This window comes from Megalops cyprinoides, chromosome 15, assembly GCF_013368585.1.
Source record: "Megalops cyprinoides isolate fMegCyp1 chromosome 15, fMegCyp1.pri, whole genome shotgun sequence".
NCBI classification, from domain to species: Eukaryota; Metazoa; Chordata; class Actinopteri; order Elopiformes; family Megalopidae; genus Megalops; species Megalops cyprinoides.
In genome coordinates this window covers 18655794-18675031 of record NC_050597.1, presented here as the reverse complement: position 1 = coordinate 18675031, position 19238 = coordinate 18655794, and the positions used below count along the sequence as shown (strand labels likewise).

Sequence of the window (19238 nt, the reverse complement as noted above, 5' to 3'; positions counted from 1 at the left end):
ACACACACACACACACACACACACGCAGGCATGCATGCGCGCGCACACACACACACACGCAGGCATGCATGCGCGCGCACACACACACACACACACACACGCAGGCATACACACACACACACACTCATACCTACACATGCACTCACACAAATGCACACACACATACAATCACACAGACAGATACACACGGTAATACTTAGATTATCTATCATCAACCAATCAATCATTAGATCAAGTAATAAATAAAAATAAAAAGACAGTGAGATTATTCCTGTAGAAGGATTATTTTGTTCTGCATTAAATTTGTTTTTTTTTACTAGAAACAGTTGTGCTTGATCCTTTCTCCAGTTCATTGAGATCACTACAGCACTAGAGATGTAGAGTATTAATGCTGTATCACACTGCTGTTTTGTGCTGTGCTGTTTTTTTTTATTAAAGTCATGATTTCCCACCCCATAATTCAATATCCATTGTCTTTTTAAGAATTCTGAACAAGTATCAAGAGAATTCATAATCAGAGAGTGTGTGAAGTCTGAAGAGTAGAGATGTGTCATTTCTCTAATCAAATGGTTGGCGTTCTGTCAGTAGTCACATCACCCAAAGAGATTAAATCAGATGTTGCTCCAATCTTCCAATCACTAACCACAGTCCTAGGGTGATTTTCCCTTCTTTCCTTTTTGACCAGAATGTCCTGAGCATGTGGTGAAGAGGAGGGGGGTAGGTGGGCAGGGTGTCACTGACTTTGGTTAAGGGCCAGTTAAAATTGAAGCAGTGACCCGCACGCTAATGTTAGCAGAATGAGAGCAGTCCTGTTCCAGAGACCGGAGCAGGAACAGAGGCAACAGCACCATAAATCAGTTGGTGGAATCCTGGCTTCGGGTTCACGGGCTGTGATTCACACGCTGCCATGTTGTGCTCATTGTGTGATCTGACGCTAAAGCGAATCTCCCTGATTGTCAAAGAGAGAATGCATTTCTGCACAAATATACATGCCTCGGTGCTGCCAGCGCTCCACTGGGCTGTGGGGGCGGGGGGCGGGGGATTGGGGGAGGTTTGATGATAACGCCAGGAGGCTGCGCCTCTGAAGGATTCGGAGCTCCTTGAAGTCGACCCCCCCCCCCCCGCCACCCCCCCCCGCAAACCGGGGTGCGGGATAAAGAGACACGCAAGTCTAATTCAGTAGAGACAAAACTCAGGGATACCGTCAGAGCTGGCTCACAAAGTGGGTGGCTAAACATCTCAACAAAGATGGCGGGTAATTCCCCCAAACACTGCCTGTTGTGCCTGTGGAGCTGCGACAAATATAACAGGAGGGAAGACGAACAGGGAAGAGTCCCAGAACTCTGTGATGTTGTCTCTCTAAATCAAAGCTCTTCATCTACTTTTTCACAGAGGCCAGATTAAAAAAAATATGCAAGACTCTCATGAAACAATGTATAAATATATAGCATGCGTATGTCTACAAAGAGGCTAAACAGACAGTTGTGGAATATTCAGAAATTTAACATCTGACACTGCTGAATGGGGCGGATATTTTGTTATTTGTTTGTTGTTTGGCTTTTTCAGTGCCACCAAAGAGTGGAGGCTTCTCAGACACAGGTGGAATAGCAAGCATGAACTCATTACTGTGCGTTCCCAAATAAACACGAAAACCGTGAGAAAAGTGCATGTTTTGTATGTGTCTGTACGTGGCCGGAATATGACTGTGTCCGCAATCTGGACATTATGACTGTTTGTGGATTTTCAGTGTTTGGGAGGTGCTGAAAGCAGATCAATGACAAGCGGGACAGCACTTATCAGAGTGGAGGAAAGGATGAAAGACAGAGAGGGATCGAGAGAGAGAGAGAGAGAGAGAGAGAGAGAGGAAACTGATGGATTTTATGACCTTTCAGCGACTGCCCTCACAACTGTCGACGTGTCTGACACGTGCGTGAAAGAGACATATTTGAACATATACAGGCAAATAAGGATGCAGTGAAACGACTGAAAATACACGCGTGGCGTAGTGACACAGAGATGACCCTGTTATTCAGAAACGGCTCAGTGACGAGCAGCTACGTAGCATTACTGGCATATGCTGCTTAAAAAAGAAAAGCAGAGATAAAGTAAACAGCTTCTGACAGTGCGTGTGCCCCTGTGCTCTCCTCAGCTCTGTCAAAGGGAAGTAAGCGTCGTTGTTATAAATAGAGGACGAACTCAGGCCTTTGGAACATCAATTAAGAAAAAAAAACAGAGGAAAAAGAAACTACCAATATCTATTCAGCCAAATCAATTGCTGTTGCGCTGCATTGAAAGAAAAAAAGGAATGTGTGCTCCTTCCGGTATACTTATGACAGATAGGCGTACAGAAAGGAGGGGTCTGGCTGCATGGTAGAGCTCCTACCTGTCGCTGCACCTGCCACTGCTTGTCACAATTTATGTCAAAGCCATCACTGTGTTCAATCCATTTACCGTCCCCATCCATGACCCTCATCGTGCGGCAGTGTAGCATAGTGGAAAGGAGCAGGGCTTGTAACCAAAAGGTTGCCATTTCATTCTTTGCTGGGGAACTGCTGTTGTACCCTTGGGCAAGGTACTTAACCCACAATTGTAAATATCCAGCTGTGTAAATGGATAACATGTAAAAATTGTAACATATGTAAGTCACTCTGGATAAGAGTGTCTCGTGAATGGTAATAATGTAATGTAATGTAATGTAATGTAATGTAATGTATCTCAACCCTAACTTTAAATGGACTCATTTTTTACCTCAGGCACATTATCTTGATCTAGTCTGAACACCAGCGATGCCTTTCACAAAAACTGCAGAGGCAGTAGTCAATAGTTTGTTGCTTTCAGTGCGTAAAGAAAGAGCTCAAGCTTTACCCTGCAGCCAAATGTACTTAGTGTGGAGAAGCACTCCGCCAGCAACCCAACCCCACTCCCAGCCCAGAGCATTTGTTTCTCCACCCCACAACTCAGTGTCTCTCAGAAGTGCTGGCAGAGGGGGCTGGGTGTTGAATAAAGGCACAGGAGCCACGCGGCTGCGCAGACACTGAACGCACGCTAATTATTAAAAAAAGCGCTCTCTGGAAAGGCCCTCAGGGGATGAGGGCACCTCAGGGGATGGGAGGGAATGCCATTATCACCAGGCACACGCAGCACCACCAGCGGCTCAGCACAACAGGGCCAGGACATGTTCATCAGCCTGGCTAATCGCATTCATTCATTGTTACAATGGCACAGAATGTTCAGTCGTGTATTCACTGCACACAAAAAATAAATAAATAAATAAATAACTGAGCCATGTGTTAGCAGCTATGTGTTCTCTTCTAGTCAATTTTGACAAAAAGCTTGCAAGCATTCAAAGAAAAGAAAAAGAAAAAGGAAGAGTCCAGAACACTCACTGCTTGACAGATGACGGGGTACTTGATTCGATTGATGCCTCCAGCAAACACTGCAAAGGTCAGGGCTGTGTGGAAGCAGAAGTTCAGGAGCATGTGCCATCCCTTTCTGCTGATGCGGATTGTGCTACCAAAAGGGACAGAAGACAAATCAAATAAAAGCAAATCCAATGAGAGAAAAATGTCACATACATAGAGGAAGCAAAAAGCACCAAGATCACAGTACTTAGTTACTTACTATGTTACTTATGTACTTACTGTGTTGGTCCTCCTTTATACTCCTCATAACAAATTCTGACTCATTTCTTTTGGAAATGCTCTCAGCCACTGTGACCCACATTTTTTTTTAGATATTATCCAGTTGTAAGGCTGAATATGCACTCATGCAATTCAGGTGAAGTAGCTTGCAATGGCGCTACCCCACCTGGGAATGAAGCCTGCAACCTTCTGGTTACAACCTCAGTTCCTTAACCTCCACGCCACACATACAATTTAGATGTGACAGTCAGAGTCAGTCTCCTCTGCACAACTGGTGTCACAGCGACCGGCTGTTCCCTGGCTACGGCACTGCATCTGCCTTGAGACGTAGCATGGAGAGGCCATCAATCAAGCGCCATGCCGCCTGACCGGGGGCCATTTTCAGGGGGATTGCGAGCGGGCTTTTTAGGTCAAGTGCAACAGCCAGGCATCACTCCACCACCAGACAGACCCCGGCGCGGCCGTGCAAAGAGCCCGTCTCCTCCGCTTGTCGGGGACGCTGGGCTGGCAGAGTGACAGGTTGGGAGGGGTGTGTGTGGGGGGGGGGGGTGGCACGGCAGCCACAGTCAAATCCAGCCTCAGACGGCTGGTCTTCCTCCAACGTCACACACCACGTTTACATAAAGCCTTTATCCCCAAATAAGCCGGGCGGATAACTTTGCTTTATCCATAAAAGCCCGAGCGACGGCTAAAAATACGCTGGAAATGAGGAGCAGCAGCCAGCGCCTCCCTCATGTGGAGCGAACCTTAAGTGCTATTTTTAGAGGGGGGAAAATTTGATAATGGTGGGGGGTGGTAGTGGTGGTGGTGGTGGGGGTGGTGGGGGTACATTTGTCTTGGAGTGGGGAGAGAATGTTTGATTGCTTTGTTGTATCTGCAGGTGTGAGTTGACGAGAGGACACCCGCGCACGTTTGGCAGGACGATGTCGGCTGTGAGGCTGACAACGTGTGTCTGAGATGCCATAGCTAGTTCTGACAGCTCAATTTTTTCATGACGACATTCTAACCCACATACCCGAGGCTGTGAGATCTGCGTGCCATGTCCACAAATCCGACAGCCGCGGTCTCTAAATCTAAACCGAAATGCTTAAGTTCCTTTCAAAGGCTGGTAAACCATCTGTGATACAAGGATGGAAAGAAACATTTTGACAGCACTGCAAATCAGTCCAATCTTAAATACATAATATCCACCTCAAGACTTGGACTTGTTGGGCATGGCTCTGATTCAGTCAGAGAGTAGAGTGCCACCGACATGAGTCACTGTTTATTTACACATTACAAACTGTGATAAACTTAACACCTAACCTTGAGATGGCTCTGAATTCCCTGAATAATACAAAGGTTCAATAATACAAGGGTTCATATCATCCAGACTTTTTGCTGTTTCGTTGCTTAGCACAGATCTGAATGACACATCTTCATGAATGGGGCCTGGGTTTCGGTGTCTAAGCATAGCTTAAGCCCTTCAGCCTAGTGTCTCTGACTCACACTGATCTGCAGCTGAAGAGCTTCACAGGCCCAAAATGCCCTACTCACAGCTGAGTTTTCATCACGTCTGAATATAAAAATAGCGATGGCTGTAGAACTGTAGGAGGTATAGATATGAAGAGCTAGATGTCTGGGGCATTGTTAAACATCCCCCCATCTGTTGTAAAGAAATGGTAATTCACAGGCTGAGCTGTGCACTATACATGCTCAGTGACACAGCATTACTGTGGTACAGTGTTACCCAGAGATGCAGGCTTACTTCACAATACAGTGTTCTGCAGTGTTACTCAGAGATACAGTCACACCAAACCACAGATGTGTTGTTCAGAGATACAGCATTCGTCATTTTTACAGCATTACATGGTGGTGATGTTACTCTTAACACACAGCATTACTAAGCATTACTGACTTACACAGCTTTTCCAGGTGATACAGCATTTCTATAGGTACAGCATTATTGACTTCAACATTACTCAGTGATACAGCATTACCATGCCATATGACATTACCAAGCTATACGAGATTACTGACTTGTACAGCTTTACTCAGAAATGTAGCATTGCCGACTTGTACAGCATAACTCAGCTACATACATTAGACATTAGCCTCACTCAGAGACACAGCATTGGCTGTTTCATAGTGAAGCGCTGTTGAGATGTCACAGCACGAACAAAACTGTTGTTGATCCTGTCCCCGAGTGATGAGAGTACCAGTCACCCTCTCATATTGCTGCACTAAACACCACAGGCGCAAATATTTATCACCTCACAACTCACGACCACATAATTCTTCAGATTCGTAAGAAGTCTGTCATAACAAGGACTTTGTCCTGCTTATTTACAGCAATTTCAGTGTTACCTTAAGGATGTAAATTTATTCAAAATCAAGAACAACAATCATAGCAAACTTATGGCAGACTGCCTGATGATGTTGGGCAATAATGACACACTCAACACAGACAAGTTTTTTTACTCAAAATACATAATTTTTATTCCTGTCTGGGTCGTTACTCTAACCATAATTTTCACACCTGTCCTGACAAGCTCATGCCTTACTCTCTCAGTCCTGTCCAAACGTAAAGGCTGAGATTGAAGATGGCATAAACACTGATACTCTCTTTCTTGTATTAGTCTACATTTCTATTTAAATGCATGATCAAGTGTAAGATCAAAGAAATCCAATAACAGAGGACACCAAAAACAATAACATAGGGTAGGTATGAAGAAGGACTCAATTATATTTGATTGGTGAGACTGTACAGGTCTCAAGGTATCATAGTAAATTTTTTACTGATTCTTTCCAGTTCCTATATTCTGCAAGTATAAAATAGAGATACTTACACATGTTAATTGCTCCATAAAAATTCTAAACACTGAAATATGATATTAAGGTTTGTGCATCTGCAGATGAACAGTGTGACCGATAATATGGTACATTCATATAAGGTAGAAAAACAGCTTGCTTGGAAACAATCTCTGAACCAATCAAAGCATCCTGTTGTAGAGTGCACAGCAGACAGCTCCATCCTCGTCAGGACTGAATTCTGAGGCCTTCTATGTCGGTCCGTGGAACGTAACAGAGACAGAACATTCACACACCGACAAGAACTGAACAATGAGAGGTATACATACACACACACACACATACACACACACACACACCCATGCACGCGCACACAGAAGTACGCAGATGCCTGGGACTTTACCTGTGATGCACGATGTAGGTGATGATGGATGCGAACAGGCACAACAACATGACAGCAGTGCAGGCGTACACAACAGGGTGCAGAAACTCCCCAGGGTACGGCGGGAAAGACAGCACCTTCTTTAGATCCTGAGGGAGAGAGAAACACAGAGACCCACTTTAGACAGCCGGACGGACAGACACACAGAGTACAACACGGCTTTTGCTGGGCCAGTCACAGAGATGGATATATGGTAGTAAAGCTACAATTATGCGTGGATGACAATCCTGTGCGTGTGCACGCAATCACACACACGCGTGTATGCACACGCACTTATTGTATGAACCTATACACACACGCACACACACACACACACACACACGCACACACACACACACCCCAAATGATGTATAATGTGTCAGCATGTAAGGCTACATCCTCACCCCCCAAAATAAGAAAACAGAAAGTCAAATATATGTGCCACTGTGGCTGAGATAATATTCCATTTCCCAAAGGTCCACTCAGTTGTGATTTACAAGTACTGTGATTTACAAATACTGCGAAGGGGCCTCCACTGAGAGACAATACTTTAAGAGTCCAGGGACACAAAGAGATCAAAAGAAGTGCAGAGAGGGAAAATGTCGTCCAACTTGACAGACAAGGACTCTCTGGTCCCCATTGTTGCGGTGTGATAAGCAAGTGATTGCTCCCTCTTTTTAAACTGCGTTGCGTCCATTGAATGGTAGGCCTTTCATCGCTCAGGCTTTGTGTCCGGTCCTATATCTGTGGTTCCGCCTGACCTACTTGTTAACTGAGAGCCCTGGGGTACAGCAGTGAATGTCTAAACTACTCTTGCACTCTGAGGGCAGAGCTGCGCTCACCCCGGCCTGTGTTTCCACAGGAACTATGAGTGCTGTAGGAAATGAAACTTCTATGGAGCAGAGCAGACAGAGAGGGAGAGAGAGAGAAAGAGAGAGAGTAGCAGAGGAGCAGGAAGAGGAAAAGAGACATACCTCTTTGGGAAAGGGAGAGAAAGAATGAGAGGGAGATGATGACTGAGAGACACAGAGGGGCAGGAGGGAGAAAGAGAAACATGGTGGACAGGACAAGGAGACAGAGAGAGAGTGAGCAAGAGAGAGAAACAGCTCAGAGGAAGGGCTTCCAGCTCTGTGTCCATTTTCCACAGAATGAGTGATACACTGGGCTCTGTGGCCAGAGCCGGGCATCACTGCCTAACAGAGCGGAACTCTCTCTCAGGGTGGCTGGGGTCAGCCAGGGGCGCTGCAGCCTGGTGGAGAGAGCATTCACAGGCCTGGCTGATGGATGGCTGATTAAGGAGATATGAGGGGGTAGCAGGCAGAAGATCAACAGCTTTCACGGTGGTGACTGGCACTCGCTTCCTAGCACGTGTTTATTAATGGTATTTGAAGTCTAGGTATGGTTAGAGGTATGGTGAAAATCAGCAGGCAACAAAACACCGGGGCTCTGTTTTGGGGACCTTAGGAAAGAGAGGTAAATGTTTACAGACTTTTACAGACATTTACAGAGAGGCAGTTACGTTTACAGCCTCTGAGGAGAGGCAGTCATTTTTACAGACTGTGAAGAGCGAAGCCTTCATGTATACAGGCTCTAGAGGGAGAGGAAGTCATGTTTGCAGACTCTGGATAGAGGCAGCAGTGTTTACACTGACTGAACAGAGGCAATATAGACTCCAGACAGAGACAGCCATGTTTGCAGATGGCCACGTTTAAAGACAGAAGTCTCTGGGAGGAAGACGGCCATGTTTATCAGCTGAGCGATGGCGCCGGTCAGCTCTTGCTCGCCAGCTCTGATCGTACTGCGAGAGGCTGTTGGTGGAGATTTACGGCCTGCGGGAGAAGGGCTGTAGAGAAGGAAAGCGGCTCAGGTCAGAGTCGGTCACAGTGCTGAGATATATGCATGTGTATACGGTGTGTGGGGGGGGGGGCGGGTGCCTTATTGAGATGGATGCTCTGAGTGTAAAATGTAGAGAATTGCTGCAGGGCAGCTTAATCAGACATCACATATACTCTGCAGGGTGCATACGATACCCCCACACACACATATTGACTCAGGAGGGTCTGTATTGCACCTCACACACTGAGTGACTCAACAGACTGCATACGATACCCCCACACACATTGACTGAGGAGGGTCTGTATTGCACCCCTCCCCACACACATTGACTGAGGAGGGTCTGTATTGCACCCCCCCCACCACCACCACCACACCCACACACACACACTTTAGGGTATATGCTGTTCCTTGCAATTACATAGATTCTGTAGGACGTACACTATTCCTCACACACACACTGACTCTGCAAGGTATATAGTATACACCAGACACACAAACACTGACTCTGCACACACTGGGTGACTCAGCAGGGGATCTTTCTGGCACAGCGGCAGTGGATGCGCGAACGCTCCTTGCAGTGCCTCTCTGAGTTATTATAATTACGATTAGTACTATTATTATTGCTATCACGTCCTATTGGGACATACTTTATGACTCCCTCTCCGAGCTGCTGTTCCTGCGCTGACAGTCGAATTAATTACAGAGGAGCCTGGGTGTACCGGGCCGAAGCGGTCTGAAGCGCGCCAGAATTATCATCACCACGCTGTATCTGACCATACCTCATGGGCCCTTCCAGCCTGCTGTCACACAGCGAAATTCATTACTGGCCTTTTTATCCTGTGTCTGTCGTTCCTCAAATTTAATGTGCTCCCCCCCTCCCATTCCCACCCCTTAAACGAGATTACTGGTGTCAATTAAATCTCTTCCTGCTGCAGAGGATGGTTACAAAGCCTCCTTGTCTGGTCACGGATCCAATCTGATTCAGTATCTTGACTACACATCATGCTCGAAACCTGAAAGACGATACACGGCTCTGTCTGCATAAATGTGCGTGGTTATTCAATGCAGTAAATATTTATCTCTGCGTAGATCAGGATTACATCTAAACTGTAACACAGTCGCAAATTGAAAAACCCCTTGGCAGGCCTCCAAGGAGTAAAAGCAGGACGCCTGCAGCAGGCTGAGCGTTCAGTGTTTTCAATGGGAGGGTGAAGGCTGGGCCGAGACTGCAGATCAGAAAGGCTGGGAGACCAGCAGTGCAGCACCTGAGGGAGTGCAGACCACGCGTCTCAGGAAAAGGGGAGAGACGCTCAAAGCTGTGGGACATCTGTGCATGCTGTGCATCTGGGCTTCAGCAGAGCTTTTGACTGTTTGCACCATGGGGCAGTAGCGCGCAAAACCAAACAGAGCTAATGAACGAATAGCTATCTGGTCTGCAATTTAAATGCACTCACTCAAGGCTCCTAATCAATTTTAACAGTAATAAATTAAAACTAATCGTGCATTTTATGGTACGTACTAAGATTAGAACCCTTCCAGGCTAATGAGAATCTGAAATCTCAATAACCAGACTGGCAAAAAAAATTTCCAGCAATGTTGTTCGCTATGCAAATCTGTCATTTGCATATGCTGATATTAAACATCTGTGCAGGCAGAATTAGACATGATATTATTACATTCTTATCAATGTACATTAAAGCAAATATGCACACGCACTCAGTCATCGCACACGCACACATGTACGCACACGTGGCACTGCGAACACACATATGCACATTGGCATGCGCACAGACTCTCACAGGCAAACACACTCGCACAACCGCTGTGTTCTGAAGATATTCAATACGTGGTTAAAGAGTTGATGAGTTTTCATAATCTCCTCGAGGGCATCTGCATAATCTGAGAGTTCTTCATATTTAGCACAAATGTTGGTTTATTTATTGACGGTCCAAGATAAGAGAGTAACACAAAGCACTCTTTTGCTGGATTTAGTTAAAAAGGTAAAACCATGAGGGCTCAGCCTGCTGGTTTAGAGTTCTTCCATGCTGTGTCGAATGACCCCTTTGTTTCAACCGTAAGTGCTACTGACAGATTCAAAGTCCTCCTCACTTTAAAGAGACCTCATTTAACAATCAGCAGAGAGTAATAAAATAATAACTGCAGATGGGATGCAATCTTGGGATTCACTATCTAGGTGAAGAATGGAAAAAAAGACTAAATTAAAAATTAATGAGTGAACCACTGGACAGGGAGTTCTGGAAACCTTTCTTTGGTTTTTGCACAAAGAACCTATTTCTCACCACAACACTGCACATCAAACTGAATTCTTTAAAACAAGAACTGAACACACACTATTAATATTGGTTGGGACTGCTCTGCCATGGCTTTCTCTTCCTCCAGCACCTCCAGCTGTAATATGTGATCACTTCAGGATGCACTCAGTCAGGGAGAGCCATGCCACTGTTTACATGACTGCTTCCACCAGTCAGCCAAAAATAAAGCTATCATGGAAACGTGTCTCATCACACATTGGGTTTATTGACTTTTCGTGTCCTGTGGTCCACCTTTGTGTCCAATCAGAATCACTCTATATGCCCACAGAAATTAAAACATATACCTGTACATGCATATTGTACATATTTCACCACACTGCTGGTTTGGTTAGCACATGCCCTTGCAGAGTTTAATTTTACATGTTATCCATTTATTATCTTGTCCATTTACAGAAAAATTGAGGATAAGTAGCTTGTTCACAGACATACTAGCAGTGCCCCACCTGCACTCTACACCTACCCCTCCCACCTTCGAGAGGTTCGTCAAGTTCCCTGATCACTGTGCCACACCACCTGGGTACATGAGAAAATAATCCCTTTCTGTCATTCCCAACCAGGGTAAGCCGCTAAATTCACTGGCGCATTCTTTTCTGCATATGTAGAAAGCCATTCTCTAGGACACTGCCAAATCATAACGTACAATTCGCACACAGGGACGCTGTGTTCAGCTCCGCTGCTTGGCTCAAGGAAGCTATGAAGCACCACAGGGCTTACCCTACAGAATGGAGCCTGCTAATCACTGAATAAGTGGCATTTTGGAACAGCGAAATTCCCCTGCAATAGACCCGTATGCAAACAAGTGTTCTAAGCTCAGAAGATTTTAAGAGCCAATGCCAGCTGGACCTCAGAGTGTAATTGGTTATGATAAAAGATAGCATCTTTATCATAATACAACATAATACCAACACAGACAGAGGAAACTGGATGTACAAGTTATTGTACTTTAAAACACATTATTAAATGTATTCATCATCTTCTTTTTCTTATGTTTTATAAGTAAATTATAAATTTGTAATGAATAAATAACATTTTCTGTCATAGTAGTTAGCTAGCTAGTAAGAATGCTATTATTATGCATTAATTATAAATGTGTACCAAATAAATAGCATTTTTAATGTTTTAATCATTACTAGTATTAGTTTGTGAGCTCTAATAGTAGTTAGACAGGTGTCAGTATAAATCAGTGCACACCCGTGGGGTTTGGGGCAGACACTGGCTCTATGTTGGAACATAAAGCATATGACTCCCTACTTAAACTAAGTACATCTCCTCATGTAGCCTATATAGTGAATGTAAGAGAAAACAAAGATCCAGGCTTTTGTGGAGGCATTGTGAGGAATTAACTCAGACAGTTCGATGGCTTTTCATGTCTCTTAAAGAAGCTGGCCTCATTTTGTCCCACTAGAATGTCCGGTTCATAAAACAATCTGAATGCGTCTTCAGAGGAGACCCATTTCCCCTCACTGATTAGACCAACCGCCATCACCATCCCGTGCCCCCATCCCCCTTCCCTACAGTACATATAGCCTTGTCTACTCCATGCTTCTGATTTCACTGAAACCACTCACACACTTGCACTGTCACACACATACACACACACACACACACACACACAATGGTGCACAGCTCTCCAAACTAACTCTTGCATGACCCATCCCTCAGTGCAGTGTCAGAGTGTCAAAGACACTGTCTCTCTTAGTGCTGTCTTACAGTAATCACAGAGACTTTTGCCTTCGATCCTATCTTAATGTGATCACAGACACTGCTACCTTCCTCTCCGTCTTACTCTGTCATAGACACTGTCTCCTTCTGCTGTATGCTACTGTAATCACAGAAACTGTCTTCTTCCATTTTATCTTACTGTACTCACATACACTGTCTCATTCTGTTCTATCTCATGGTAATTACGGACACTGTCCCCCTTCCTGCTTTCAACAAATTTTATTTCATCCATTGACATTTATTCCATCCAAGCCTTCTGAAGCCAAGTGGTCCTCCATTTCTTCCTGCATGCCATGTGTCTGTCTGTGTCTGATTATCATATTGGGAAATAAGGCAGGCATCCTCTGGGGAATTTTAGTGCTCACATTAGTTTTCACCTTTGATACCAGCCTGTCTTGCTCATGCGGTCACATGAGATTAGCATGAAATTGAAGGGGCTTTGAAGAGAATCAAAGACAGCAAAAAAGTGAATTCTAGAGCGATACACACACACAGACACACACATACATGTATGCATGCATACACATACACAAAGGGATGGAATAGCAGGAGAAGAATATAAAGTGCCACAGTGCCCACAACCACTGCACTGCCCAAAATCCATCTAGCAGCCTTGCAAAGAGTAATATTCCCTTCAAAATCTATTGGGCTCTGGTGGTGCAGCTAGATATGTGATGGGCCTTACTTGCACTGTTATGTGCCCCAAGGCTATCAGTAACACGTCTCACATACAGCAACATAGTAAGAGTTGATTTATGCTCTAAGTGTGTACATAATGATATATGGACAGTACACGGACCCCATCTCATGAAACTTGCCACAGGGTGGACTATGTAGTTCACTCAAGCGTCCATGTATAGACAATTACAGGCAAATCATACAACCAAGTATAATACGTCCATGAGCTTTTCAATGAGATGCTCAGCACAATAGGTAACCACAATAAATAATGAAGTTGATTACATTGGCTGCATATTTACAGTAACATTATATGAGGAACAGAGGAACCTTAAATAAAACAACATACCATTGCTGCACCTAAACAACTACAGATCAGACACAGTTAAAAATTTGTTTGACAATTTGATATTTATTTGTTCCTAGATTTCACCAGTGAATTCCCTTTTTGTCCTCTAGCAATAAGCTGTTATTGCTGCCAAAGTTGCTGTTTTTGAAGATGAAAATTTCTCTTCAGAAATTCACATCTTTAACTACTGCACTACACTCTGCTTCTCATTAGCATTTGGTTGCAAAATCTGTGTTCTGCTAAATATCTTGACAAGTTGTGTACCAATGAGATGGATGGTGATGTCCTTAAACAATTACATTCATGCAAAATTGTTCAAGAGGTATTTATGTGTCTGCTTTCATGAAGTATGCATAACACTTTGCACACACGGCGTACACTGTAAAACGCAGTAACACAGTAACGCTTCACACACACACAGCCGCATCTGAGTACCTTCCCCTGAATTGGCAAAAACACCTGTCAAAGAATGAGGTAATGCAGGCAGCCCTGAGCAGCACACAATATTGAATCCCTTCCCATTGCTCCTTGAGGATGAGGTCCAGGCGGGCGTGTATCTGGGTACCCACAAGAGGTGCTAAACACCATGTCAAACATGATCGCAGCTGTGACCTTTTGCTGCCTGGGGCTCCGAGACTTAGCGTGGGGCCTGCCCGGCAGTTCTTCATGTCAAAGACTGAACACTGCAGGGAGCACGCTGCAACCGATAAGATGACCTGACCTGCAGCCAGCGTTGCACTGCCCTGGCTCTCAGTTACGTGGCCCGTCTTGCTACCGGATAAAAAAAAAAAACGCTCTGAACGCACTGTATCGGTTACAAACACGCTGGAGGCAGCAGTGCAATGACTACTGCATACTGTGTGCACAACGAGCCGCAGCCACCTTTTTAAACCCGTCTGAATTACCAGAGCACCCCTGTCGTGCAAATTGTGTAAATGTTGTCTCTGTCCTTGTTTCCATAGAAACGTTGCGGGCAAAACCGAAAGGTCAAGCTGCCTCAATCAAGGGAGATCTTCAGCATCTGGAAGAGAAGGTGCACCTCGTTATCAACAGAGCTCCAGGTACCCGCAAACTCGTGTTCAATTAAACCGGAAGGCACAGGGCATCTGGTCAAAGCTAGGGGGGACTGGGAGCGAGGTGGTTTATGTGAAAACTGATGATGCGCATATCCCACGCTCTGCTGCCTCAGCCGCGAGGACACCACCACCTCAATCTCAAAGCTGCTTTGGTCGGGCAAAACCGAGGTCGGAGGGGGATGCTGTGGACAGCCCACTCCTTTGTCATCAGCGACAGAGAAGTACAAGTTGAGTCACATTAGCCGTGAAAAACAACAGGATGACAGCACTTTTTCAATACTAAAGAAAAACTGCGAAAAAAACGTCATGCTGTAGTCGGCCTCCAAGCTGCCGTTGGATGGAAGGTTATAACTGGGGCAGCATGTCTGTCCTTTCGTAGCAGCTGTTGTGCTGGCCCTCCAGTATCTGTCCTGGCCACTGCGTGAGATCACTGAGGTGTGTCCTAAGTGCAAGTGACACGGTTGCGGTAAAAAAAGATCCCCGCCTCGACTTGGAGGCTCCTCGGGCAGAGGGAAAGTTCTGATAGCTGAGGTGTCAGAAGACAAAGGTCAGTTTCGGGCCAGTGGTCCAGAGAGGTCATACCATGGCTCTACGGGACACGCTTATGGGTGCTGGTGGGGAGGTGGGTAGTGGACTCACAACTTTCTGCATGCTCATGAGGTCAAAGGTTCAAATCTAGATTGGTGTCCTACTGAGAACCAAAGTGTTTAGGTCTTCAGTTCAAACACCAGCAGTATTCCCAAATTTAATGTAATTGAAAAAGATGCTATATTTATGTGCTACTGCCAGAGTGCTTTTATTTAAAATGAAATGTACTCATAGGGTAATGCATGATTCACTTTGCTTTCAAGCACAACTGTGCTCACATTCTGCTTGACTAACTTTACTTAAGGCAACTGCATTCACACTAATGCATGCGTTCCTTGGCATAAGCCGTTGTAAATATTATGTTTACGTAATACATCTTAAAATAAAGCAGAAAATCACAACCAAAATAAAAATACCAACATCTGACCACAGGTGCTGATGACAGCACAGTGACAGCGGAAGTGGTGATATTTTATGGGGGAAAAAAGGTAGTCAGAATTTACAGCAATTAGTTAGACATAATGAAAATGACTACAAGAGGACTCAACAAACATACTCTTAAAGCCACTCTACATGTGCAGAACAATAACATCTGCCAATCACTAGAATGACAGTTCCTTGAAATCAATGTGCTTAACTAATGCGCTGTTTGCCAAAATGGGAAACACACACCAAGGGGAACTTGTAATGTCTTTAAAGTGGCATTTAGCCTTTTATTCAGACTTCAAGCATTCATTATTTTGTTTATCTATTGGTTGTTACTCTTTCTTCTGCAGCATTTTTCATTATACAGAAGTTTCTTGTGCTGTTCAGTACTTTAGCCCAATGCTTAACTTCCAAATTAGACCATTAAAATTCTGCAGGCAGGAAGACACATATGTACGATAATTTCATGTGCAATCTCTGCAATCTCTCATGTGCAACAGTCTCATGTGTAATCACTATACAAAGCTTCTCACAGGTCACCTTGAGGTTAATTACATAATAGTGTCAAGAATATAAGAATGTGCACTCATAATGGTACTGAGATCATTGGTGTAGCTGACTAGGGGCCTTCACTAAAAACATTAGGGAGCAACTGCATTAATGGATTTGATGTGAAAGCACTTTGTGCCAATTGTAGTAGGTGAATTATGCTTCCAGCTGGAGGACTTTGTGTTTGACCAGTAAAGAGAAATATTTGCCATGTACACACACTATTACAGGACCAGACAGCTGTTGTCTCCATAACTCCACACAGTGCAGTGCTGCCGTAAAAACATCTTGAACCCTCCTCCAATGCAACAGCCATGTGAACGAAATGTACATTTTGGACAATCAGGGTGAATCACAAAGCTTATGATCCACTGCATATATAACATCCATCTAACATCCTTAATCTGATTTTATTTATATATATATATATATATATATATATATATATATACCATGCTCTTGCTTTGCTCATTTAGGGCATTTAGGATACCAAATGTAAGAAGCGAAATACAGGTGCCTCTGAATAAATATTATAATCCATCAGACACATGGTGCTTATGAATAACACCTACTCATTCATGCAAAAAACATTATTCCATCTGGATGCATAACCTTTTAGTAAGTGAGACAGTAAGCACATCATGTCAGAAGAAACAAACACTGACTGACTCACAATTGTCTGCAAATGTTACAATCGTCACCTTAAAACCCCTCACCACAATGTAGCGCTACAGAGTGACAAAAAAGCACATTGACTGCCACAGGGGATATTACATATTTAATGACAAGCAATATTCTTAAGCAAACACAGGTGGCAAAAGAGAAAACACAACTCAGTCACGGGATTCCAGAGAATACATACCCTCTAACCTTAGCAATACTTCAATTACAATGCAGAACAGGAGTCCATCTAGTGATTACAGTTTTGATGGGGCATACCTGGCACACAACAAAACTTTATATAGGTATGCTGCTCTGCTGTGTTGCCCTTGCAAAGTTAAGCCAGCATGTCTCTACACACTGCTGACACACATCACAGAACATCACAGAATAACTCCATCTACAGGACAGGGGCCTGTGTCATTTTGACACAGCAGTCTAATTTTTAGAAGGCCAAAATCAACTCAGAAGACTTACCATTATAACTGTTTCACCTGAAGGATCAATCTATTTTCAAATGTATTGGAAAGTAAGACAGTTCTTTTCTTAAAAAGCAAGACTTTTCTATTATTGCACCACCCACAAAAAAATGCACGTCTCACTGAGGCACGTTGTTTTGACACCGTGCAGCTTATCTTCAATTATTCGACTGCTTTGAACCATGTGGCAGGAAAAGTGCTGACTATTCCATTCCAGGCTTAAGATGGGGGCCAGCAATCCCGTGATTCAACCCTGTCAGAGTGCTACTAATTAAATGGCGCTATGTGCTGAACGACTGCCTAATCTTAGAGTCACAGCTAAATTCAAAGGCTAGGGTTTGTTTTAAAATCATAACATTAGCATGATTTGTGAAGAGAGACGAATAGACCCTGCGACAGTAGAATCAAATGATGAGTCAGCCTGCTTCATCTCACTCATGCACACGGAAGGCACAGGCAATAAAACTGTGCAGCAGATTCTGACGTGGCCTCCTGGATCTGTCCATGGTGCTGAAATTCGGAAGGGCCAGAGGGCTGCATTTCTATGTTTAGCGCTGATGTTTAGCGCTTCCGTTTCTCAATACTCTTGACTCTGAGCAACAGTGATAATGAAATATCATTCAGATGAAAAGATTACATTCATTTAAACTGCCACCAAAGGACGGCAGAGACATGGCAAGTAACACGCTAAATTGAGCCCTGAGTGATCATGAGGTCAAGTGAAGCGGTGAATACAGGGGAAGTGATCAGTGATCGGTATTCTCTGTCACCAGACTAACCAGCAAAATCAAAGCCACAACCAAGCTATTATGGAAACAGGACTGGAGCCTTATTGATTGTTTCATGATAGGGGTTGTTTCATGTTCAAGGTGTTAATTAAGGTATATCATTGTCCACAACCACAGAACCCACAGAACCCAATCAACAACACTACAACCAAACCATGACAATACCACAACCAGAACAAGCCACACCAAAACCAGACCAACCAAAATAACAACCACATCATTACTATACCCCAACTCAGTCACACCAATTACATCAACCTCAAAACCAAGTAATTCACACCAATTAACCACAAAGCCAAGTAATCCAAACCAGCCACACCTTTGCTACACACTGACCCCAAACTACAACCATACCAAACATGCACAGATAGCAATAATCAGCCTAAAACCCAATGTCAGCCATGCACACTGATGGAACACACACCAATCTGCCCCTCATTACCGATAAACAAACAGAGCTCTGTGTCCTTTGCAAAATAAAGCACAGCTCCTTGTCCTTCCAAAAGTGAATTTCCGGGATACTCAATCTTATTGTTTATTTCTCAAATGCATGATTGTTTTTCAGTCACATTTGTCGCTGTCCGTCCCAAAACAGATGTCCGAAAATGTCACTAAATATGACAACACAACAAGAAGCTCCACAAAAACCATTCTGCACTTTATGCCGACAGGGAAATGTACAAAACATTCATTCCTGTCCTCATATGCTGAACAGACAGCACTCCTACTCTTCTAAAGGTAAATAGAATAATAAATCCATTCAATCAATAAAAAGACACTGGCATTTGGAACAGAGATCTGAAAGACAAGCTGTAGAGGATGAGTCTCTGAAGTCCAGTCAGACACACATCATTTAAATACTTTTAGTGTCCTAAAAAAATCACAGATAAATCTGTGAGGAT

The 19238-nt window shown here is 44.1% G+C and overlaps 1 protein-coding gene across 1 annotated transcript in view; it reads right to left on the bottom strand.

Moving 5' to 3' along the window:
• The window catches only part of LOC118789995 (adhesion G protein-coupled receptor A3), a 105228-nt gene that overhangs the window by 7967 nt on the left and 78023 nt on the right, over positions 1 to 19238 (bottom strand). The window contains exons 15-16 of the mRNA XM_036546777.1: positions 6835 to 6962; positions 3387 to 3510 (exon numbers count right to left, since the gene is read on the bottom strand). Coding sequence (XP_036402670.1) covers positions 3387 to 3510; positions 6835 to 6962 — 252 coding nt within the window. The remainder of the gene's footprint in view (positions 1 to 3386; positions 3511 to 6834; positions 6963 to 19238) is intronic.